The following is a 23,996-nucleotide window of genomic DNA, read 5'->3' as shown; positions in this document are numbered from 1 at the left end:
TGCTTAAACATTACCCCTTTAAACAGGGACTAGTCTTTTAGAGGGTTTTGACCAGATTTTCAAGGCTATTTAGACATTTATTTCTCTCTCTGGAAGTCTCGTCCGTGAACCTGAATAAACTTAGGAAAGTTATCGGTTGCCTACAGTGTAGGCGTCTAAGTCTGTGCTGATAGATTAGCTGGTATGTTTTAAAGTGTCTTCTTAGGGATGAGCTGCAGTCCAAAAGGGCCTTTCTGTTGACAGCGAGGGAATCTAGACAACTATCCCAAATACAGATAACTCCACTGTAAGCATCCAAAAGCAGATGATACCTCATTTGTGGTGAACCCGATTTTAAACGGCCATATTCTGCATATGGGTACTCAGGTTAGAACTCGGCACATAAATTTAGTGTTTGAGAACACACTAAAAAGATCTGTCAGACGGGATCAGGCTTACCGATGCGTTTGGGACAGCATCTTCTGGTGAGATGTGTCAGGGAAAGGAGCAAAAAGAGCAACTCTTGTGGAATGTTCAGTTTCGGAGAACATTATTGTAGGCTAACTTAAACCTTTTTAATTAAACTGTGTGCTCTTGTTCTGAATGATAAACTGAGACATTTGGAGTTGTTGGGAGTTTCCACAACTATATCCTGCAGTAGTTTTCTGCAACCATTTGGAAGGTGCAGAAAAAGGTTTAAAAACATGTAGAAGACAAAACTCACGAGCTCCATCTTGAATTGTTTCCCAGCTGGAATTAATGGTGCTTAACCCTATTAAAGAATTAGGAAAATTAGATTCTTCGGTTTTAGTGTCGTTTCTATAGTGCCTTTTATTTGAAAATCTCAAATTCCTTTAGAAATTTGGATACTGTTTACACTAATGTAGTTTAATGAAACATATGCGTTATTTGATTTATCTAAAGCCATTCAAATAATATCAGTAGCAGAGCTGGGAATAAAACACAGTAATCCTGACCTTCAGGCCTTTGTAACTATTACTCTTGCCCTAAAGCAGATCAACAGGTCATTCTTCAAACGTCAGAAGGGGAGAAGGGGCTGTTCTCTTCTTCTCTTTTAATATGTTTTCTGTGGAAACAAGAAACAGTTATTGGAAATATCCACAAGAAGGGCATGTGCTCTTCACATTAGCTAGAAAGAGATGAGAGTAGCTAGGACCAGTGAATTTTGCACAAAACCTAGGTCTGTGACCCTGGATTTAAAAACTAAGCGTGCCTGTTTAATTCAGTGGATCTTAAAATCCGGCCATTGGCATTTATTTATTCAGTGACCCTACTTGCTCCTAGCACTGCTTGCCGACCACTTCATTACCCCTCGTTCAGAATTTTGGTTTTAGATTGATGCAAAGTAAAGCAATTGACTGTAAAAAGAATGAAGTTGAGGTTTTGGGTTTTTTGGTGGGATTTTTGTCCAGCTTTAATATTAATTATAATTTAAAAGAGAAAGAAAGAACACATTAACACGAATGCTTTCCCACCCACCTGAAAGCTACCCCAGCTTGCATTCCTGCTAGCTCTACAATGACTACTGCAAACAGCACATGATTTTAGTATCTAATCCTATTAGTCATGACCCGACTCAGCTTTAAAATGGTTAAATGCATAGAAGAGGAGTAGGAGTAGAGCGTCAAGAATAGCTTGGAAGAAGATGTTATCCCACATACCAAGGAGTTGGTATCTCAAAGGTGTCACAGTGATGGAAGTGAGGAGAGGACTAAACTGCCAAGTAGGCTCACCAAATAAATAGCGACTTCCAATGGAGCATACACTTCTCCATGAATTGAAAATATCCCTTGGTACTCCTGATAGAGAGCTTCTGTGAAGCTCCGGAGAAGCTGATCTTGTTCTACATCTTTGAAAATAATACCCATCAAAACTGGCAGTGATTTCTCGTGGTTAGAGAACAGGATCAGGAGCCAGCATCCAGCAGCCTTCATCCTTAGCTCTGGCATTCACCGGAGTGAGTCACTTGGCCTGCTTTTGTTGTGCAGTGTGAAGATGGGAACAGGGCTCATGTGTTTGATGGCACAGCTTGTTGGCTCTTCGTACAGGTCAGGATTGAAGTTGCTGTAAAATTAGGCCTAATTTCGGTAATCAATTGTCACTAAAAAAGCATTTTTTGCCTTAATGTTTGGTTCACTTTGGGTAGAGCTGTGGAAATGCTCTCCATTTACATTTTTTATACTCCTGTTTCTCACCACTCTAAACATGCTATCGTGCTGTCTTTGGATGGATGAAAAGAACCACAGACCTACAAAGCAGCAAGTGGAAAACTGTAGGAAAGAATGTCAAGAGTACTGACAGGGTCTGAGGTAGCGGTGCTGGAAATTTACAGTGTATGTGTTGGAGTAAAGTGAGTGTCAGAAAGCCCACCTTCAAGGATGCCTTGATGGTGTTAATGCATTCACATTAAGTGCAGCCCTTAATTCATTTGCATATCTTAGTTTCTTGGTACTTACCAATAGCTTTGCACCCTATCTAGAAGAAAGGTGACCCAGAAGGCAGCAAATTTTCAAGATATTTTAAAAGCGTGTATTTGCCAGAGACAGATGCTGCTTCACTTCCGATTTTAAAGGGTAATGGGAGAGGGCTTAATGTTGCAGCTCTCCCTTTAAGGACTGTGGTTATAGTCCATGTTTTAATCGCTACTTTGATCTGATTAAATCCTCAGCCACAGAGAAATCAGCTTAGAGAAACATGTCTCCTGTTGAACCTGAGAGCAACAGCAGTTCAGAAAACCAAGCCAAGCCAAATACCATTAGAAAAAAATAAAAGCTTTAGCTCTCACAAATAGTACGGTGGTGTTGTAAATCACATAGCACTGCTTTACAACAGGATGTTTCAAGTCTACTGATGGTAGATATCCAAAATGAAAATCATCTAACTATACTGTGGTTTCATCTCCTGTGCAAACAGATTAAACCTGTCCCAAACATCAAATGAAACCTTCTGGATTTTGTTGGCTTTTTATTCTTGTGCCTTCTGCCTCTTAACATGGTGTCAGGAATCAGGTACGTGTAGGATGGAGAAAGGGGAGGAGTTACCATGCTTTGCCTGGGAGTTGGAGATCAAATGAAGTTTTAATCTTCTTTCAATCTCTCTGCCTTCTTATTACACTCAATCTCCTTTCAAGATGTTATTCAAATCCATACATGGGTCTCTTTACCAAGATTATAACACAAGAAGTATCCCATTAAACAATTCTGATGGCACCTGGCAAAAATCCTTAATCTGTGGATCAATATTAAAGCTGTATGGAGGACAGAAAAAAAAGGTGGGGAAACCCCATTTATTTAAAATGAGAAATGTTTTTTCTCTGATCTTAGATTTACCCTAATATTACTTGCAGTGTAGCTTTCAGCGGGCTCTGTGTTCATCCTTACTACTATAGGCAAGGAACATCTACCACTGACTGCTAATCCTAAATTAAATTTACTACATTTTTTTAACGTTGTTTGCCCTGATCTTTTGAGTCAGCGGGACTACAACAGTTTCATCCTAGAGTGAAAATTAAGACTTGTTTCTCTCCAAACTCACATGAAGTAGGAGTCAGGATATGTGAGTCTTGGTTATAAAAATTCTGCAAGAAAAGTCAGTCTTTTCTGCCTGTGTCTCTGTCGGAAATTCTGAGGAAGCTGTGTTTTGCAGTTAAGTCCCTATTTACACTCTCAGTTTCGCTACAGTAAGGCAGAAGAGTTAGACTGTACCATTATGTAAGGATTGCCGTTTTAAAGCTCTTCTGCAAATTAATCAGCTTCACAGCATTCCCGGGTGACATAAGCAGCAGTTTGCTCAGGGTTAAGTGACTTGCCCAAGGCCGTGCAAGTCTGCAGCGTGAGAGGCAGGGCAAGAATCACGTTTTACCAAGGTGTCCAAAACGGTAACAAACTAATTTTTGGCCATTTTTGTTCACTAAACTCTGTGAACTGTTAACAAGCCCTGTTAGCCCTCAAGATGCTTCAAGCTCTGTTATACTGTACACACACAGATTGAGTGTCTCCGCTCACCTTTTCCCCTCTTTCTAAAGTTTCTCAGTGATAACTAGTGAACAGCAATATTGCTTCCTGCAGGCAACGCAGGGATTTGGACAGGTTTGTTAGTTGTCGTGGCTCCTGCAGCATGGCATTAGCTTTGCCCTAGAGGAGAAACTCAACAGAGGAGAGGGATCTGAGAAAACCGAATTTCAAGGGAGTGTCTGTTTTGAGCTGAGTTATAGTACCCGTTGCTGACGAACATAAAGCCTCCAACTGCCGCCTCGGTCAACTGAAGGTAACTGGGAGAGGCGCAGGCGAGTCAGATGCATAAGTACAGTGGAGGTCGGGGGGTTACTTTTTTTTTTTTTTAAATTATGAAGCTGCAGGGGAGAAGAGGCATGTACAAAACCAAACCCAGATCTGCCTAGAATACAGCCGGCCAGCTATTCTGGGAAGGCAACAGCTAACAAAAGACATGAGAAAGGCAAGAAGACAGAGGGCCCCAACCTATTGTTTCCCCTCTTCATTCCAAATAATCATGACTTCCATGACCTCCTGGCTTGTTCCCTCCAATGAGGATTTCGGGACAGCTGCTACCCCGAACAGCTGAGCCAGGAATTATTTGCCTGGTTTCCCGCAGTTCCTTCCTCCCAATTCAGCAGCAGCAGTTGAAATTATAAACTTCTCTCCCATAAAATTAATGTGTATTCTTTAATAAAGGCTTGAGATTCTATTCAGTATTTCAAATAATTTTTCCTTCCCTCCTGAAATTTGCTGCTCTACCTCCATTCCTTGTTCGATTTACAGAATTTTGATTCTGTGCAATAATGGCTCAGCCCGTTTCTTACGGAAGTTGACTAAACTTGGCCTTGTTGAGAACAGGATTTGCAAGTTTGCTGGAGAGATTTTAGCAGAGGTGGTGAATTTGCAGCATAGTTTAGTTCTTTTCCCTCTCAAGCAGAAGTCTTGCTGTGGGGGTTGGGAGAACCTGCACAAATTTTGTGGAAAATAATCCTCGAGCCACACGTATGGGAGAGCTTAGATGACTGCAAAGATTTTTGCCTTAATGTGTTTGAGGCCTTTGAAGCTTTTGGCTGTTGCACCAGGTAATTTTAGTTTTCTATCTACCTAAAGGTAACAGTAACATCTGAACCATAACTCTGTCTATTCAGGCTCTCCGTTTTATGTTGGGTTACACAAGTGAATGGGTGCTCAGTCTAATTTTGGGTTTTTCTTTCATGTTTGAGTTTTGCAATTCTTCTTTTGGTGTTTTAGTGCAACAGGACACTTCAGTGTATGGTGGTTTGCAAATACTTGAAGTCCTTATGCCAGTTTATTCTCACAGTTGTGTGTTTCTTTTCTATGTCCTTGAAACCAACTAAAGCTCTGGCAATCTAAGATTGGTGACATTATCCTTATGGGGAGCAAAGCAAACCACAGGACTACCATCTTCAGTCCTGGAGGACGGCATTGTTGTTTTGATTCTTCCTATCAGATGTGACTGATTGTGCTGGCACGATGCGTGACACTGGGATAGATTCTTTGCTTGGATTTTCGTTATCATTCTGTTACCTACTGCATTTAAGTCAGATTCGTGAAGGTTACACAGCAAGTGGTCTTTTATGGAGTTGTCTCCTTTGGGGGAGGTGGTGTTCATGGGCACCACTGTAGAGACAGATAAAAGAAAATCGTCTTTAGAGCTACAGAAGAGGAGGAGTTTCTCTTCGCAAGAAGCAGAATGGTTTTGGTCCTTTTTGGAAGATGCCAGGCCATTTTTACACAGTTATCTTTGTGGTCTTCATCCTTGTCTCTGCGTAGTAACAATAAACGTGTCTGCAGCAAGTGCAGGCATGGAACTGAATGCCTTCGGCTGGAATATGAGGGGCACATCCCTACTGAATCGTCCAGGAATACACAATAGTACTGCAAAGGCACAGGACCTCGTGCCCAAATTTGTCCTCTTGAAAATGACTGGCAGTTCTCTTCTTCCTTCCCTCCTTCCTTCCCTCCTTCCTTCCTTCCTTCCTTCCAGAAGCAAGGGAGCATGTGTCTGAATGCAGATGTTTCTCAGGCCACCCCGCAGATCTGAGCCCTTCGTCTGTGTTATCACCGTTTCCTGTACAGGGCTCAGCCGATGGTTATTAAGTTCCCTTCTGTGCCTGATCCACCCTCACTTCAGCTTCTGTCATTAGACAGAGATTTCCTGTCCCTGTTCTAGATGGATACACACCATCTCCTTCTCTGATTTATTTTTTTTAATTTGTTGCATACTGGATGTACGAAACCAGCATTGAAATGCAGACCCTGTGAAACGACTTGTGTTACCGAGCAGTTACATTCCCTTTGCGCAGGTCTGATCTTCCTCCTGTTGCTCATACTGATGTTACGGCCTTTTCTTTCAGGGAGCGAGGGCCTGATTCAGTCTTCCCCTTGTCCCAAGACCTTTGGGTCAGGCATTTATTACTAATTTATACCACAACTCTGGCAAAACATACAGCACAGTTCTACTCTGCCCAGAATATGGAAGGCTTTGTTTTGACAAGGCTGCCCATGATGGTTTTTTACATACATTTCTACTCAAAGTCCTGTGTGTTTCAGTTGCTGCATTGTAGGCTTCATTAGAAAAGTTCAGCTCACAACTGGTTTTGAGGCTTCGAATTTTCAGACAAAAGGAGAAAATAAAATCTGAGACTCTGAAGCCGCGATACCAGGGCTGAATTTCAGTTCTGTGTTGATTCCCATGATGTGTTCGATGCACTGTCAGAGACTTGTGATAACATAATTCCACGAGAAGAAAGGCAGACTGTTACCTTAGAAATCTCGCTGACTTTGCAGTTTGTCAGACAGTTGTGTTGACAATAATAAGAAAAAAATATATCGCATGGTTTAAGAAAAGGAAAGTGGGGGAAGGGAAGCTGGCATTTATAGCTCTAAACTTTCTCTCAACTCCTTCCTTTGTATTTCTGATCTCAGGCTGCAATCCAGACTCCATGGTGGTTTGTAATTAAACCCAAATTTTGAAGGTTCTGTGGAGTTCTCGTTGCCTACCAGGTCAAACTGAATCTGGTTTCTATCATGGAATATTTCAGTTCAGTTACCCCTTGAGGAAGTATGGGAACAGACAGTCCATTCATATTGAACAGATGACCGAGGCTTAAAAAAACCCTTTTTGTCTATTAAGCTTATGGCTAAGATATTATGAAAACGGCTTAATAATGTGCCCTAACATTTATACCACACTATTTTCTTACTTTAATTTTCCAGGCAATTAAAAATAATTGAAAGTTACTGCCAAACCCCCTGAAGATATACTTTTTCTTTCAAATAAGCTTATTTTCATACTTGTGAGGTCACCAGATATTTATTTGACCATCTTTATAGGGGTCAGGCACATTACACACACAGAATGGGGATGTGGAATAGAACTCGCATTGTAACAAGAAAGTGAGAAGTAAGAGGAAAAAACCAGTACGTGTCGTGCCCGGTGGGTGTTCATATTTAGTATTTGGGCACGGCCAACATAACTCATTATACATATACCAACTGAGGCCTAAATTCTGCAGTTCACTGAAGTACTTAAAGTTACATCTGTGTTTAGAGCCTATTAATTTTGAATAGATGCAGACAAAAGTTCGAATGCTTTGTCAGATATGAAGGATGAATTGGGACCAGCAGAGGGTGAGGGGGTTGCTCGGCTGAGGACGGGCCAGTCTGGCATGGCAGTTTGCTCCAGGGGGCCCTTCCGGGGTGCCGTTCGCGTTCTGACATCCACAGGAGTCTCTGTGGCAATGAGAAGAAAGGCAATGGAGAGAGAAAGCAGGAATTATATTGGTAGATATAGACTGTACGTAGTCCAACCTCTCTAATCTTCTCTCCTATTAATAGAGTTGTAGCAAACACAGCCCATGTGGCTGCGCAGTCACGCTGCACTGGAATATTGCTTAGCCACTTCTCCCCTAAAGGCTTAAAATCTATTACGTTATACAAGAGCTGGAAGCCTTTTCGTAGCATCCCAGTTTTCCCCCTCCGTCCATCCCATTCCCCTGCCATGTTTCCCTTCAAGGTGTCTTTTGCTGCCTCATTTGATGTTATAGAAAATAGGGTTTTTTTGAAACATGTGTGTCTCTCTAGACATATTCACATACATTCTGTGGGCATTTCCTCTTAGATCTCTTATCTGCAGTCAAAAGGGGAGTTTATGTTGGAAAAAAAGAAAAACGGGTGGGGTTTTTGACAGAATTTTGTATATTCAATGAGAGAATTTGCTGAAGGTTTCTTCTTTAGTATCGGTGTTCATGTTGATCATCCCAGTGTAGGGGGTAATATTTTGCTCCGTTATTTTAATTGGGGGGGGGGGACTGTTGGAAATGTTTCTCTTTTCTCAGTGTTACTAGCCCTTTTGAAGGACAAAAGTCCAAAAGTGTATCACTTCTGTATGGTAAATGACCTAGCTAAAATTACTTCTATTTACCTAAGTCACTCCTGGCACATAAAAGGTCCTTCCAAAGCAACCCCTTCCTGACAGAGCAGGGCTGGTGTGCTGGGAACGGCCTCTCCTCTCCTTCATCCTCCTCCTCCTCCCGCCCCCCTGAACTTAGCATCTGGTGGAAAGAGCATGTGATGCTTATTTCTAAAGGCAGCAAAAGAAGCTTTGAAAGTCTAAGACTGTAATTGGTTGTCTGCCTTTATCCTTGGAGCTCTGGGGAGGTTTCAGAAGTAATAACTGTTACTTAAAGTAGATGAGCTTCTTGTGGCTTTCTTAGAATTGTAGAGCACGTTAGTTGTCGGGTGCTTAAGGAAGCATCTGCCTGTCTGTAGCTTTCAAAACATTTTGGAAGCAAAGAATTTGGGTTTTTCCTGTCTTCTATATATGGATGGTGAGAAGTTACTCCTCAAAAATTGTGTTCTTACAGAAATGGCCTGCCTTGACTGAAAAGATACGAAGGAAAACCAAGTTCCTTTTAATGATATTAGATTTGCTCAGTATCTTACTTAAAGCTATTGGGACCTAAAATATCCTGAACTACGTGGTTACTACTCATCTCCTTCAGTCAAAAATGTAGTTACCTTTTGATAAAAAGACTCAAGGTGGTAGTTTCCACAGGGGTGGGATCAATAGCTGAGGCCTTGTACAGTTTGGTTTCACCAGGACCAGGGGTCTTCCATTGCACTGTCTTTTAACCTTTACAGGATTTTAATCCGTGGCCAATGTGTTGCCAGTATACTTTCGCTGATACATATTTAAAGCAGTCTTGGTTTTAAAAACTGCATTGTCCATTGGTTAGAACAGAAAACTCAGACTCACTGGCGATGCGTTACACTCAGGCAGTGACTTTGTGAGTATATTTGAGCTAATTGCAATTGTTTCTTTACGCTTTGTTGTACTTGAGCTTCAAAGCAAGGAGCTTGGCTCCAGTCCTGTCATGGGGCATGTAGACCATATCTTCCAGAACAGTCTCAAACTTTCTTTTAGTTATCTCAAGTAAATGAAATGCAAGTGAAAAATAAATGTACTGCAGCCCTAGGGCAGTGCCACCTTTCTGCAGCCTTGAGGATCCCAATTGTTTTCATAGACTTTTCATTCCGGTGTGTTGTTGATTACCAGAATGACACTACAGCCAAACTAGATCTGCTGATAAAATGCATTTTCATTAAGTAGAAGGGCGGGCATGCAGAGCAGGTTGTCAGAAAGAGCCCTGTGAATAAATGTGGGTAAGTATGGATGGCAGTGCAGACAAGTGGGGCCGTATTTGCTATGCTCTGCCGGCTCTTCAGACTCTGAAGTAATTCATTGTGATGTCCTCAGACTGTTGTCCCTGGCTTAGGCTGACAAAAGACGGTCCATTGCCCTCACCCCTCAGTCTCACATGCTTACGCACATGTGCCAGGCTTTGGGGAAAGGTCTGGAAAGAAAACCAACCTGTCACAAGTACCAGATTAGATGTTGAGAGGAAGAGTGGGGTGAGGACTGAAGGCCTTATTTTCCAATTGAATTGTGAGAGATTGTTAAATATACACTGCTTATTGACTTTGCTATTTTATATGGTATTTTCTTTTCCTTCCATAATTACTCTGATTCAAAACGAACGCAGACCTTTAAGCTTCACTCCAAAAATGCACAGCCAATTAAATATACAAAATTATTCAAGAAACCATAGATCTGGTAACTATCTGTAAAGTTGATCTATGTGATCTCGATCGTGTTTTTGCCTGATGTGCACTGCTGTAAGAACGGTAGGGTTTTGGACTAGCATCAAGGGGCCTAATGAAGTTTTGGCACAGAAGGCTATAGATGGGAGACAGTTGCCCTGACAGCTCACCATTGCGATTACTTTCTGCACTGGAAGTGTCATGGCTTCAGATGTCCACAGTTTTTGGACTTTTCTGGGAGAAACCAAGTATGTTGTCGTAGATGTGCTGTGAAGACAGTTCTAGCAGGACAGGACTTTGTAACTGCAGCGGTAAATTGTGCCTCTCTAATAGTGATAAAACCTGTGAGAGCATGGTTTGTACTTGGGAAAGATGCCAAAGTAAGATAGATGAAAGTCAGATGAACCCAAGAGGAAGAAGTTCTGAAGAGCAAGAAGGTCTCTTAACAAATGCCTGTCCTTGTAATCAAAATAAAAAGGTGGGATGTGCAAATGTAGGGTGCTTGTAGCCTTTTAGTTGTATCACCGTGATGAATCGGGGGCAGATTCTGTGCCATAGGGAGCTCTGCAGGCGTAAGAAGAGCTAGGGAAGAACCCAGATCAGGGCAGTCTGGAGCTTGGAGCCGCCTGCCCGGCTGCTGCAGGAGAGTTTGACAAAACTGACCAAAAGCCCATCTGTGGCCCATCAATTCAAAGCCCGCGCTCCCCTTTCCTGGGCTCATAAACTGCCTGGTTGCTGAAGTTCATTATGTATTAGCTGGTGTTTGGGGAAGAACACCATGCCTGGTAGAGAGCTGCTATTAGTGGAAATCACAAGGGGAATGCTTGTCCTTTTATGTAACATTTGAAATTAAAATGAGATTCTTGGCTGGCAGAGTGGACATGTCTCCACAGTACAGGAACTGATGCCTTGGAGAGGGTTTGAAGCTGGAACTTAAGTGCAGTTACAGCAAGAGAGCCTGGTTTCATTTCAAAGAAAATGGGAGGAGAAAATTTTGTCTGCAAACAGCTTTTTAATTACCAGAACTGTGACCCCACAAACAATTCATCAAAGATTGGGCAAAGTAGATCTGTTCATAGAGGAAATTTTGATTTTCCTTGATGAATCTGATGGCATAACTTCCTCAGCTTGAGTTCCAACAGGAGCTGAGACCTTAATCCCTTCCAACTGCCAAACCTGCGTTGTGTTTTCCTGGAAGAGCCATCCTGTGTGTGCCGGCACGGATCCCTGCTTCATTTGTTCTCCTCCGTCAGCCCCGCTCCCCGGCCCTTCGTATTGACAGCGCATCGGAGGGTTCCCAGGCAACTGTTGCCAATAAAAACGACCGGAGGAAAAGGGGCCATTCTTTCTCTTTAGCCCCTCTGACCTGGTTTATACTAGTCCCAATCACTGGCTCTACTCAACCAGTGGGAAGTGTGAGTTGAACTGTTTTGTTTTGTTTTGTTTTAAACCACAGGGCAGGGAATTATTTTCAAGATGTAACTTTTAGTTTCCACTGGAAGGGCAAAACAGTCTCTTAGCCAGTGGAAAAGAGGCTTCCAGTTGCATCAGCCAAGAGCCAGAAAGCAAATACATCGCGTAACAAACATTCGGCTATCTTTTCAGATGTTTCTTTAAAAGAAAAATAGAAAATATCAGGGAGGTACTTTATTTGAGGGATTTAACACTGACATTGAAATAGCTGCGAGCCACATTCAAGACATGACTTTTAGTTTGTTTCTGGCTCGGTGTGGCTTATTTCAGTTTTCCCATCTGTGCCGTGGGTATCATACTACAATGGTTTTGCGCTTCTCAAGCTTGCCCATAGCAGAGGGATTTCAACTGGAAGAATCAGGGAAGCAGAATCACTTTGAATGGGAAATCCTGGTTTTGTTGAGCAACTACTAAAGATCCATAGAATTTTGAGACTAGAAGAAAGGCTATTAAAAATTCAACGTTTGTAGAATATTTGGAGGGTTTTAAGGACTTATAGGATCAGATCTATATCAAAGAGTAATTTTAGATGATAGATCTACAAGCAGAACAGTGAAATAAAAGAGCAGTTTTTGAGATCAGGGATTAAACACCCAGTTGAACTGGCTGAGCATTTTTTCTCAATGCAAGTTTCCAGGTAGCACTAGCTGCCTCTTCGTGCTAACCGAGCTTCACTACTGCTCAACTCAGGGAAAAGTCAGCAATTTGCGTTAAAGCCTCCAGCGGCCCAGAAGAATCCCAGGAGCCTTACCAATCTTTGTGCAATAGAACAGTGGGGAGGTTATTTGTAATTCCTCCCTCCATTTCAAAATCAAGTTTCTGGTTTTTTGGGTTTACCTGGGAGATTGTTGCTGGTTTTGCTATACCACAACTTACTAGAAATCCCTTACTGTTTGCTCCTTTGGATAAGTGTAATCATCAGATGTCATCTGGCCTAATTTTTGTACTAAAAGAATAAAAGGAAGGAACTGTTGAGACAGGAGAGAAAACTTTTTTTCTTTCTTTTATGCTAGCCAAAAAGCCTTCAAAATGGATGATGACTTACGCCAGGGGCTATGTCGACTGTTCTAGAAAATAATTTAAATTTGCCTTTACAAAATGAAGTCATCAAAGGGTATTCTGTAGGAATTTACTTTAAACTGAGATGGTGTCTGAAATAAAATAGTCCAGTCCCTTTTCACTTCTTCTGTTGTAAATTTTGGATGTGATTCCGTAGAAATTAAGGTTTTCTGCACAGGTGTGAGAGAAACTCTGTTCCCAGTTTTTTAAGATGAACATCCTATACTACCATATGACGAAGACATTCCCTCTTTACATAGGATTCTTTGAGACGAGCTGGGAGTTGGCTTTGCCTTGCTATCAGTGAAGTAGAATCAGGCCTTTTCACAACCATCCAACAAGCTCCCCTCTCGGGAAGGGACAAAGCGAGTCCTTGTAGGCTCATCAATAGAAGGGAGGGCAGGTGAGTTCCAGTGAGGGTTTTTTTCACAGCTCCTTCTTATGCCTGTGCAGAACAGGCGCTCTCCAAAGCGCTCTCGACTGTGGTTTGTGAAGATTCCCCACAGGTCAGACTGGGGGGACACACTGGCAGCCAGCATGTGTGCTGTGAAGGCAAGAATAGAAAGCAAATACTTCCCGTAATCACACGTCCCAAAATGACAGGGTAAAACGCGTACTTATGCTTCCACCAGAGCAGTGAAAAATGGGAAGATGGAAAGTCTGGACTCCTGCCCAATGAAACCAAAATTGTAAAAAAGAAAAATAAAACAAATGCTACATACACTCCCTAGAACTGACACTGCAATGTGGTAGGTTTTTTTTCTCTTTTAAATATATACAGTAGACGAGCAGTAAATCTTCTTACAGCTCCATAGAACAGCATTATTTTTAGTTTTTATTATCGAGACAACCCTTCATAGCTTTCAATCTGTAGCTGAATATATTCATTTTTTTAATCCACGTGAGAGTGCAGTCCTTACAAAGACCTCTAATACCTTATTAATCATTTCTGGACCACGTCACAAAGAGGCTTTAGGAAGCAAGTGTTCCAGCCATCAGTGACGTGCTCGTGAAGCTTAAAGGGTGCAGAGAAAGGGTCCTTTTTCCCACATGGAAGATACCTCTCCTTTTGCATTTTTTAGTTTCATTTTAACTAGGAATCTGAAAGAAATCTGAGGACAGCCAGAGAAGCAGAGAGCACACTCCGTTCTCCTGTGGTTCAGCCTGTTCGTAGATAGACTCAGGCCTGTCGTTCATAAAAGCACCATGTGGAGAATTCGAAGTTGAGTTCCCAAGTTCAGGAATCGTGGTCTCGGTAACCTCCAGAAGTAGCTTTGAATACTTGTCACTGGTAAAGGTACATTTCTCTTGAAATGCCATTTTACAAAGCTGTGCAACATGATACCGTCACTGTGCCAGCAGGAGCCTGAGCCAGTCTCAGGGCTCTGAAGAGAAAAATTCAGATGGGTACTACTAGCAGAAGAGTTATCACACACGGCCATGACTGCGTTGTGCTTAAAATATGACTTTGCAGCCTTTTCTTCCAAGTAAAAGTAGAAGATAAACCTCATAGCACCCTTAAAAAATGGATAACTAATATTACCCATTTTATATCTCCAGGTCAGTTGAGTTTAAGTAACTGGTCCATGGTCACACAAGTGAACAAGTAAAGCCATTTAGAATAGAACCTACAAGTTCTGTCTTTCAGTTCCCACTTGTGTTACTCAATGTGCTCTTCATGGAGTAGGAACAGAACTCATACTCTGATTTCTCAGCAACGGTCTATGCAAATATTGTCTGAAGACTTTCCTAGGGCTCTTCAGGCATCACCAGCAGCATGAAATGCAGAGATTGGGGTGGTTGCTTAGATTTGCTTTTCATCGCTGAGTAAGAAAAGCCATCAATTCCTGTAGAAAGATGCTTTCAGAGCTTCTCTTACTTACTGTATGTTATTGAATAGCAGTGCAGGTAATGAGAGCGATAATCCCTACAATTTTTTGTTCCCTTGCTGTGCTTCGACTCCCAAAATTTCACTTTTTGTAGTGCCTTTCCTGCAAGGAAATGTTTATAAAGTATTAAAATCTTTGTCCCAATAACGGTTAACAGCTAAGTTGCCAAGTCAAATAAGAAGCATTCACAGCATTCTCATATGCTTCACTTGCAGATGCCATAACTGAATGCAGTGCAGTTGCCTGGAAAGGTAGTTTCAATCCGTCTTTTTCACTGTGTATATGTTTTTTGGCTATTGGAGAAGTTTATTCTTAAGAGGAAGATAGTGTTGGTGAAATAAACTTGGCAAAACCTGGAGAATAAATAGAGCGTCTACTGAGATGCTTTTTAATGTGCTTTTGCTCTGGTACAGCTTATGAGCTTTTGAAAATGCCGTCTGTCCTGCCTCAGTCTGGGCCTAGAGGAACACCTCAGGAGGGTGAGAAAGATTGTTGACTGAACTCCCACTTGGTCCTTGACTTCTTGGAGTGTGTTAAAATAATGCTGAGTTTTCCCAATAAGATGTGTATCTGGCCAGTCCGTTCCTTGTAACCCAGCAAGGACCTAACGGATGGGTCTGTATAAAGTAGCTAAGAAAAACCAGCCTGTTGCTGGCTGGCAGGAATTTGCTGGAGATGGTTCTTCACTGCTCTGGAAAACTTTTGGTATCCACAAATTGAAATATGTTAAAATCTTCAGGCATTTGAAATAGTTGAAAATCTTTACGCACCTTTGTAAGATTTTTACTGGTATGTCTATAGTATCAGAGGGTTTTATTCTTGACACATCTTTTGATGTAGAACAGAATTGGTGTTAGTTTCCTAGGGGAGGGTAGTGGAAATGATTTGCTTAAGATCGGATAGATCTGCATTTCGGTCACAACAACCCCAAGCAACGCTACAGGCTTGGGGCAGAGTGGCTGGAAAGCTGCCCAGCAGAAAAGGACCTGGGGGTGATGGTGGACGGCCAGCTTAACATGAGCCAGCAGTGTGCCCAGGTGGCCAAGAAGGCCAACAGCATTCTGGCTTGTATCAGGAATAGCATGGCCAGCAGGAGCAGGGGAGTGATGGTGCCTCTGTACTCGGCACTGGTGAGGCCTCACCTCGAGTGCTGTGTCCAGTTCTGGGCCCCTCTGTACAAGAGGGACATTGAGGTGCTGGAGCGTGTCCAGAGGAGAGCGACCAGGCTGGTGAGGGGTCTGGAGACCAGGGCATATGAGGAGAGGCTGAGGGAGCTGGGCATGTTTAGCTTGGAGAAGAGGAGGCTGAGGGGAGACCTCATTGCCCTCTACAACTACCTGAAAGGAGGGTGTAGAGAGGTGGGTGTTGGCCTCTTCTCCCAGGTGAATAATGACAGGACCAGAGGAAACGGTCTGAAGCTGCGGCAGGGGAGGTTTAGGTTAGATATTAGGAGGAATTACTTTACTGCAAGAGTGGTCAGGCACTGGAACAGCCTGCCCAGGGTGGTGGTTGAGTCACCGTCCCTAGAGGTGTTTAAGAAACGTCTAGATGTGGCACTTCAGGGCATGCTCTAGTGACGGAGATTGTAGGGATTTTTTTTTTGCATGTGCGTATGGTTGGACTCGATGATCTCAAAGGTCCTTTCCTACCATGAAGATTCTATGATTCTATGATCAGTAGCAAGACTTGGATTCACAAGCCCTTTTCTGCTTGTGTGTTCCACCCGTGTCCTTTACAAAACCAGCTTTCCTATCCAGTTTACTTAAGGAGGAAAGTTTTATTAAGGATAGGTGCTAGGCTTGTCTTTCAGAACTCCGTAGTGCTGGGTGTTCACTGCCAGCAGGGTCTTGCACCTTCCCCGCTCTCTGTAGGACAGTTGCTGGTTTAGATGTTTGCCTAAACTCCTTTGGAGTAACTGAGTAAATGTGAGCCAAGATGGTCAGATGACAGTTTTTAACAGGAAAAAAACCAACATATTAAATAACAACCAGGTAATTTTTAATCAAAGGCTCACCAAGTTAGTGGGAAGACCCTGCTCACCCAGTGGACCCCAAGTGACCGTCAGGTCCAGACCAGTCAGGTCTGGTGCTGCAGCACAGACCGACGGCAGCTTCAGCACTCGGCGCCAACGCGGGCATTTGGTGCTAGTGGTAAAATGTGCTCACAATCAGCTTTCTGCGCTTTCGGTGTATTTTTATCTTCTGATGTCTGACACGTTCTGAACCCAGCTAGTCTCTCTCTGGGGTTTCTCCATGCTTCTATCAGACCGGCGTCTGGTCTTGTGGTTTGTGCCCCTAATGAGAAAGCTGCTTAATTTTCACACCCAGACGGAGGATGGGGTGAGACAGGAAGCCCCACCCTTTCTCATGGTGTAACTGAACTCAGCTGTTTGCATGAACTAGCAGCAGAAGCAATAGCTTGAGCAGAATGATAGCATGCTATCTATAGATTTACAGCCCTTTTTTTTTTTTTAAATTTTGCCTGCTCTGGTTATACGTGCTTTTCTAGCTGCAATGGAGACATTTCTGATTTACACCCAAGTTAGGAATATGAAATTGAATTCTTCAGCCTCCCAGTATTTTCCCAATTAATTTTTTTAAGAGACTGAAATACAGATTTCTGTGTGTTGGGACAGCTTGATGGCTTTCGGGTACACTAAATCTTTCCTTTCTAAAGATGCCGCGTAGGATGCTGTGATTTCTGCTGGTATGGTATCCACATTTCCAGTCCATCTTTAACAGGAGTGGACTGGGCCAATGGACAGAGTCCCCAGTCTCATCAAAGCACCTGCACGGAGCGTGCTCTGTCCCTTTAACTGCCTGGCTCAGAGGCAGCGAGGGCTCGTAGCCCCATGCAGTGTGGGCCACTGCACCTGCTCCCAGCCTGGCTCATCTCCCAGCGGCACTAATGGCCACCAATGGCACTGTGGCGCAGAATCTGAAGAGCAGAGAAGCCTGGAGTTTTTATTCTTTTGCTCATAACGGTCACTACACGTGGTGGGAATGCATTCGCACCCAGCCTGGGAAAGGTTACACACAGATAAACAGATGCCCTTACCCCCTTTTAGCAGAGATCTGTGTTTTCAATTAGATTTTGGAATTTGATGCCAAACTTAGACCCAGTTACAGGGAGATTTTGTCGTCAGAGGATGGATCAGAATTTGGAGCATGGGCTGCTTTGCTGAAGGTACATTTCTAAGCTAAAAGTTCCACAGACAAGGTGGCCTCTTAAATATTTTCCACTCCTTTCACCTAATGTTTTCCATTCTTAACAAGGCAAAAGAAGCCCATTTTCACTGCCACATGCACCAGCAGCATGGCAAAACCTGGCTTGACAAAGAGCACGCTGAAGTTTGAAGGGTTTCAACAGGGTCCTTGGTGGTTTGAGAACATGGGGTTGCGCTGAGTTTTAGCCCTGTTCAATAGTGCTGTGGGTGGTTTTTGACCCGTAATGGACGTGTACCGTTGTATGATACGTGCCTTTGTGTTGGCTTCCACTGCCAATTGCATAAGACCATTTGTGGTTCTGTTGACACCCCACCCCTGCTCCATCAGCAGGATTTGGCCCATACTAGTGCTCTGTCCCTCCAGAGCCCTCTTTGTGGTGGCCTCAGCTTGTCCCTAGAGGAACGCAGCTCCCACCACAGAGGTCGTCAGGGTACAGCGGCCATCGCTGCGGGCCACGAGCAAAGTGTGAGGAGAGACCCAAAGTCATCTGCTCAGCCGAGTTACGTAGGGTCGGAAATAAGGTAGGGAAGAGAAAGTGACTTACTTCAGGAAATGTATTTCCTCAGGCACCAAGCATCATGTCCATGAGCACTCCCAAATCTTAAAAATTCAGAATTTTTTCTGGGCTCATTTTCCATTCTCTGTTGCAATGAAAAGAAACGTTGAGGTATCGCACTGACCTGGTACCGCTTGGGCTGCTGGTTCTGGTCACAGGACAGAGCGCTGGGGAAGGCTTGTCTGTCTGAGAAGTAGAGGGCCAAAAATTCTTTCTACTGATCTCGTGGTTTATTTCTGTAATACTTAATTGAAGTAGAAAATTTGATCAGACGTGTCAAATGTGGCCCTGGTTGGCTAAAGCCCAAATTGGGCTGCTTAATTTCGGTTTGCCTTAAAATGGCTGACATTAAAGTTCATGTGCCCACATTTCCCTTCAGAATGTACTTTTAAAAATCTTTTTTTAGTAACTTTATAAATCTTTCTGTATCTGTTTTTCCTCAAAAATCAATTGCTTCAGAAAACAACAGTCCAAAAGCTTAAGTTAAATGTTTCACATAGCTTTTCTGGACCCACTTTGTATCATGAAGTTTCTTACAGCTGTGGACTGCGGAAAACTTATATTAACAAATCACTTTGCCCAGCACAAAGCCCATTTGACAACAAATTATTAAGTTGCCTGCAGCGGAAGAAAAACTGAATAGGAAATAAGGAAATATTTATTTCAGTCTTCTAGGGTTTGGGTTCAAGTTTTTTGTAAGTCATTTATGAAGATGGCAAAAAAGTTACACCAGATTTTCAGTATTTCTTTTGCAACTTCGTATGTTTCATTATTTGGCAAAGAGAGAAAATGAAATAAAATCATCCATATTTGAGCCAATACCAAGGTTTGCTGGCTGCCGTGGCTGGGTTGGAAGTGTCAGAGTGGGGTATATTGTTGCCTGGAACCTCTCCTAGAGTGGGATGTAATTGGTGAGTCAGACGAAGAGAAGATTCTGTGTTCAGTATCTGGTCTTGTTCCGCATCTAAGTATCTTCCTAGAGTTGTGAGCAAATTTGCTTCTGCCTCTTTCAGCGTCAGAAGGCAGCACAAAACACAGTATAGTTCATTCCTGGCCTGTTTTGGGTATTTATAGGTGGAATTTTTGATGAGTCCATGACAGCCCCAGTATTTCTGCAGAGGGGGACGGAAGTGTCTTCGGTGGGATGGCCAAGCAGAGAGACATGTACAGGAGCACAGATGGAATCAAATGACTGTCGGTTGCAGTCAGAAGGCTTATGTTTCATGAGTTTCAGAGCTGAGCCTCCATCTCTTGATTAACAGCAACATGTAGTGCCTCAGTGTTTCATAGATCAGGTGGGAAACTACTGTAACTACTGCTTTTCGCTGTTGTTAAAATGGAACCTAAATACGTGGTGGGGTTTTTTAAGCATGTACCGAGAGGCAATTCCTGCCTCAACCAGCAGATGACCTGCGTAAACAAAATGGGATAGTGCATGGAAAGAAAAGTGGTGGAGGCCATCACAGCACTTCAAAAGTCATGTTGGTGGCAGTCCTTTACTGAGTCCAGCTGAAGGGCTTTACCACTTTAGACAGCACTGGTTTGTTAGGAATACTGAGGAGTCCTGTGGTGGGAGATGACTTGAAGTTAGAAAAATCTACATGCCCCATTTTGCACCTGCTTTTCTCTCCCCGTTTTTTCACCCCGTTTCCATTTGTGGGGAAGGGAGACCTGTTTTGCCCCCATGCACGCACCTTGTTTACTGCTTTTTTTTTCTAGCAGCAGCTCATGTTTTCAGATCAGTACTGGCTCCTGGTGACAAAAGGCTAAGCATCATTTCCCAGGTCAGCTGAAATGCGTTGTGCTCCGAGCCCTCCTGGTCCTCGGTGTCAGCCTTGATTGCCAGGGGAACGAAGGGGACAGTGGAGAAAGCTGGAGATGAGACATGATTTCTTTAAACGTGCAAATGAGATCATTCTGTTGAAATATCTCTCCTCGAACCTTTCTAAAACCTGACACTTGCTCGTTTTTGTGCCTGCCTGGGGTACTGGTGCCGTCGGGCTGGGGGAGCGCTGTGGCCGAGGGGACACTGGGCCCAGGACGGCCGTCTCCAGCCCTGCCCGAACAGCATGTTCTGCAGAGCAGAGCGCGGATGGTCGGGGGGAGGAATGGGTTTCCATGCTGAGTCTTGCCACCTGTTGCCTTTTTCATTCCAAGCCCCCCTTCTTCCCCACCCTCCACCCCAGGCTCCCCTCCCCACACAGCTCACCATCCCCAGTGGATAGGGCTGGGAGCAGTAGTCACTTGCCAAATACCTTTCTAATGCTGTCACTAATTCTGCCCAGACAGCATCTCTGAGAGCAAACACAAATCTTTTCCAATGCATTGTCCTGCGTTTTCTACAAAAAGCATTTAGAAATGCCTTTTCTTAGTTGAGTTCGCTGGGAGAGACCGTGCCATAGCCACTACGGGAGTCAGCCCTAGGGGAGCCTGAAGCTGTGCCCAAAGAATCCTCTGTAAATCCACTGAAGCTGGCATTCGGCACTGGCACGGGCTAATTTTGTACTTGGGGTTACACATATACACACCCATGTCATTCTTCTTCATCTGCTACATATGGAAAGCTGCCCCAAGCGCCAGAGCGCCAGGGAATGTTTTACTAAATCCTCCAGACTGGGTTTGATTACGTTACTGCGCACACTGGGCTGGGGAAGGTGCGAGTGGCGTGTGCTGCCAGATGGGCTGGCATTAGCCAGACAGTCATCGCCTTGAGCCGCAGTCCCACGCTGCTTCCGTGAAAGCAGTAGGCTGTTCGTGGACGTGAGGTCATAATTTCCTCCTAATTAAGGTGTGCGAAAGGGATGGCATTGCTCTACTTACGTAGCTGTCGGGTTTGCCTGGAAGTCCGCTGGGAGGCTGGGGAAGGGCATTTTAACAACGGTGCTTTCAGTTCCTCAGGTACTCTTCAACTGAAGTCATTTAGATCACAATTGTCAGGAGTGAATAACCATTTGGAGAAGCAGGCTCTGAGTTCCCAATTTCAGATGCCTTGAAGGGGACTGATTTTCAGAACACAAGACATTGGCAAATAAGATCCTTCCTTTCACTGGCAGATAGAGCCGGGTTTGAAGGATTTCAGGCTCTCCAAATGTTGCCGTGCCTGTGTTTTACAGAGGCACCTGTATAAATACTTGTTTGCCCACAGAAATCACAGTGAGGTGTAAGGATGAAAAGATTCAATGTAAATATGAGCGGTTACTAGTTATTACAGCATGGTTCTGCCACCTTCCTTAGAACCAAGTTGAGTGGGAATATGGAAAGGTAGAGAGTTCGGACTTGCAAAGAGAAAGAAAAGAAATAAAAAGGAATAGAAACTGAGGTGGTACGTTTCTCTTACTTCTAGTTGTGATGCAGCATAAGGTCCAGAACCTTCTCCCTCCCTGCTGATAGACGTGTTTGTACTGGCAGGGCTTCAAGCTGGTATCCCCACTGCACCAGTTAGACCAGTAGTTACCAATTTTTTTGCAAGCCACGCTGGGACTATAGGAATTTTATTCCTTCACAGTGTTGAAGGAAAGGGGTTTTGCTTGCCAAAGGGCTTTCTTATGCTTGAGGATGATTTATGGGCCAAGCTGAGCCACTTGTGGAAAAGGCAAAGCAGCTCTTGGCAGCACCCCCAGAATCCACTGCAGCTGTGGGGTAGTGAAGTCATCGGCATAACAACCACTGCAAACAGAATAACAAAGTCTGTTCTGTTCTCGTTTAAAATAATCTTTCCAGTTCAGCAACCACATTAAACCTTACCTTTCTGCATACAAAAATAATAAAAGGCAGATAGTTTGCTGCAAATGGTGTGACTGTCTCTCTCACATTACTGCCTATCACTCCTGCACCATCTACACTTTATCGAAGTATTTTAAAAGAAGCCACATTCTGTCATACGTGTCTGTCCCTTGTTTTCACTCCTTTGTTTTTCCTTAGGTTTAAAAAGGCAGAAGAAGCCCCAGTGTTTCTTCTTTTAAATACAAAATTTGCTTTTACCTTATAACCTGTTTTTAAGCTGATTGCAAAATGACTAGTTCTGTCTTTGATTTTTCCTGCCTGTCTTTGTTTCAGGTCCCTTCAGATCCTCCTGCTTCCAAAAAGCCCAAAATAGATGACTCTGCTTCCCAATCTCCAGCTTCTACTGAGAAGGAAAAGCAGTCCAGTTGGTTACGGTCCTTATCCAGTTCGTCTAATAAGGTGATTGCTGAATATTTTGTAATCAAAAGAGAGATCAAATTAGCATATAGCATGCCCCTACTGAAACCAGAAGAGAAAATGAGAGGAAGAACTTGCCCATGTTTTCTAAGTTAATAACACTTTTATCCTTTTCCTGGTGAACATTGAGCTGTGCAGCCCTCCCAGTCTCCTTGCTCTCTGCCAGCGCTCACTCACCTTGGTTGTGACAAAGGCGTAAGCAATTCCTTCGTGCCTTTGAGGTGCAAGAATCCTGAAAGACTCAGGAGCCTTTTGTGCTCTCTGCAAACTACACGTAACTTACGGACAGAGAAAAAACATGTGAGATTCTAAATTAGTACAGTTCTCTTCCAGTGGAATCTACTAAGTAGGTAGGTCCTAGCCAGTGAGGGAGTAGTTTTAGAGATAACAGAACATACTGAAAATCATCACTAGCACTCCGTTGTGTTTATAGTTTAAAAGATTGTTTGTATTTACTTATTTTTCTTTCCCCTCCTTCCCAGAGTATTGGCTGTGTCCACCCCCGTCAGCGTCTCTCAGCTTTCCGGCCCTGGTCCCCTGCTGTATCGGCAAATGAGAAAGAGCTCTCCACCCATCTTCCCGCATTGATCCGCGACAGGTGAGGAGACATGAACCGAGGGCGGAATGGGGTTCGCAGCCCTGCAGGTTTATTTGACAGCAAGTAGCTTTATGTTTGTTCCCTTGTGCTGTTGACTGGTGGCTTTGTAATTCATTCGGTCGGTCCACTAGTATCAGGTTAAAAAGCATTTGCAGCTGCAATGTTTTAATTTGCGGAAGGTAAACAAAAATAAGTACTGATATTTTGTGCATCCATTAACTAGGTAGGTGCAACATGCCATGAAAGTCTGAAATGCGGGCTGCTTCTATGAACTTACAATCCTTTTGGGGTACGGTCATCAGAAGTTCTCTGACTTCACTGGTTAAAGGAGGATTGAGTCGCTCTCCGAGGGCGGGTGGGCAGGGACCAGCCGGCCATTTCCAGGCAACTGCCAGTCGGGAGCTGCCGCAGGTCTGATCCGCTGTCCGGGCAGCGCGTTCCCAGCACGGCCGCGTGTGGCCTCCTGCACCGACAAGAGCAGAGGAGGCCGAAGGACCGAATGGGCGGCACAGGCAGCCCCCTTCCCTCCCGATGGGCAGCGGTGCTGGGTGATGGCAGAGCACGCTGGGCGGGAGAGCCGGCGCGGGACTCCAGCTGGTAAGGCCCATCAGAAAGCTGATGCTGTGGGCCAGAGTCTGCTCTTGGATAAGGAACATAATTAAACTGGTACAAGAGTGAGTCACCACCCACAATAGGTGGGACTGCTGGTGTCACGGCACGGGAAGCGTCAGGGCAGTTACACATTCCGTCGCCAGACTTGAACTGTTCAGTCTGAAAAATCTTTGTGCCAGATTTCTGCCTAAGGGTAATGGTTTCTTTGGAAAGTTTGACTAAAGCGGCCAGGTGTTTTTAGGGAGCGTTATGGAGAACATA

At 43.8% G+C, this 23,996-nt stretch overlaps 1 protein-coding gene across 3 annotated transcripts in view; it reads left to right on the top strand.

Moving 5' to 3' along the window:
- Positions 1 to 23,996, top strand: part of SKI (SKI proto-oncogene) — a 117,532-nt gene that overhangs the window by 81,086 nt on the left and 12,450 nt on the right. For all 3 annotated transcript variants that reach the window (XM_063353642.1, XM_063353641.1, XM_063353643.1), the window contains 2 exons: positions 22,382 to 22,507; positions 23,008 to 23,123. In XM_063353642.1, coding sequence (XP_063209712.1) covers positions 22,382 to 22,507; positions 23,008 to 23,123 — 242 coding nt within the window. The remainder of the gene's footprint in view (positions 1 to 22,381; positions 22,508 to 23,007; positions 23,124 to 23,996) is intronic.

The sequence above is a fragment of the Chroicocephalus ridibundus genome, chromosome 16, assembly GCF_963924245.1.
Source record: "Chroicocephalus ridibundus chromosome 16, bChrRid1.1, whole genome shotgun sequence".
In the NCBI taxonomy this organism is placed as follows: Eukaryota; Metazoa; Chordata; class Aves; order Charadriiformes; family Laridae; genus Chroicocephalus; species Chroicocephalus ridibundus.
The sequence above is the reverse complement of the archived record's forward strand: the minus strand, read 5'-3'. Positions and strand labels throughout refer to the sequence as shown.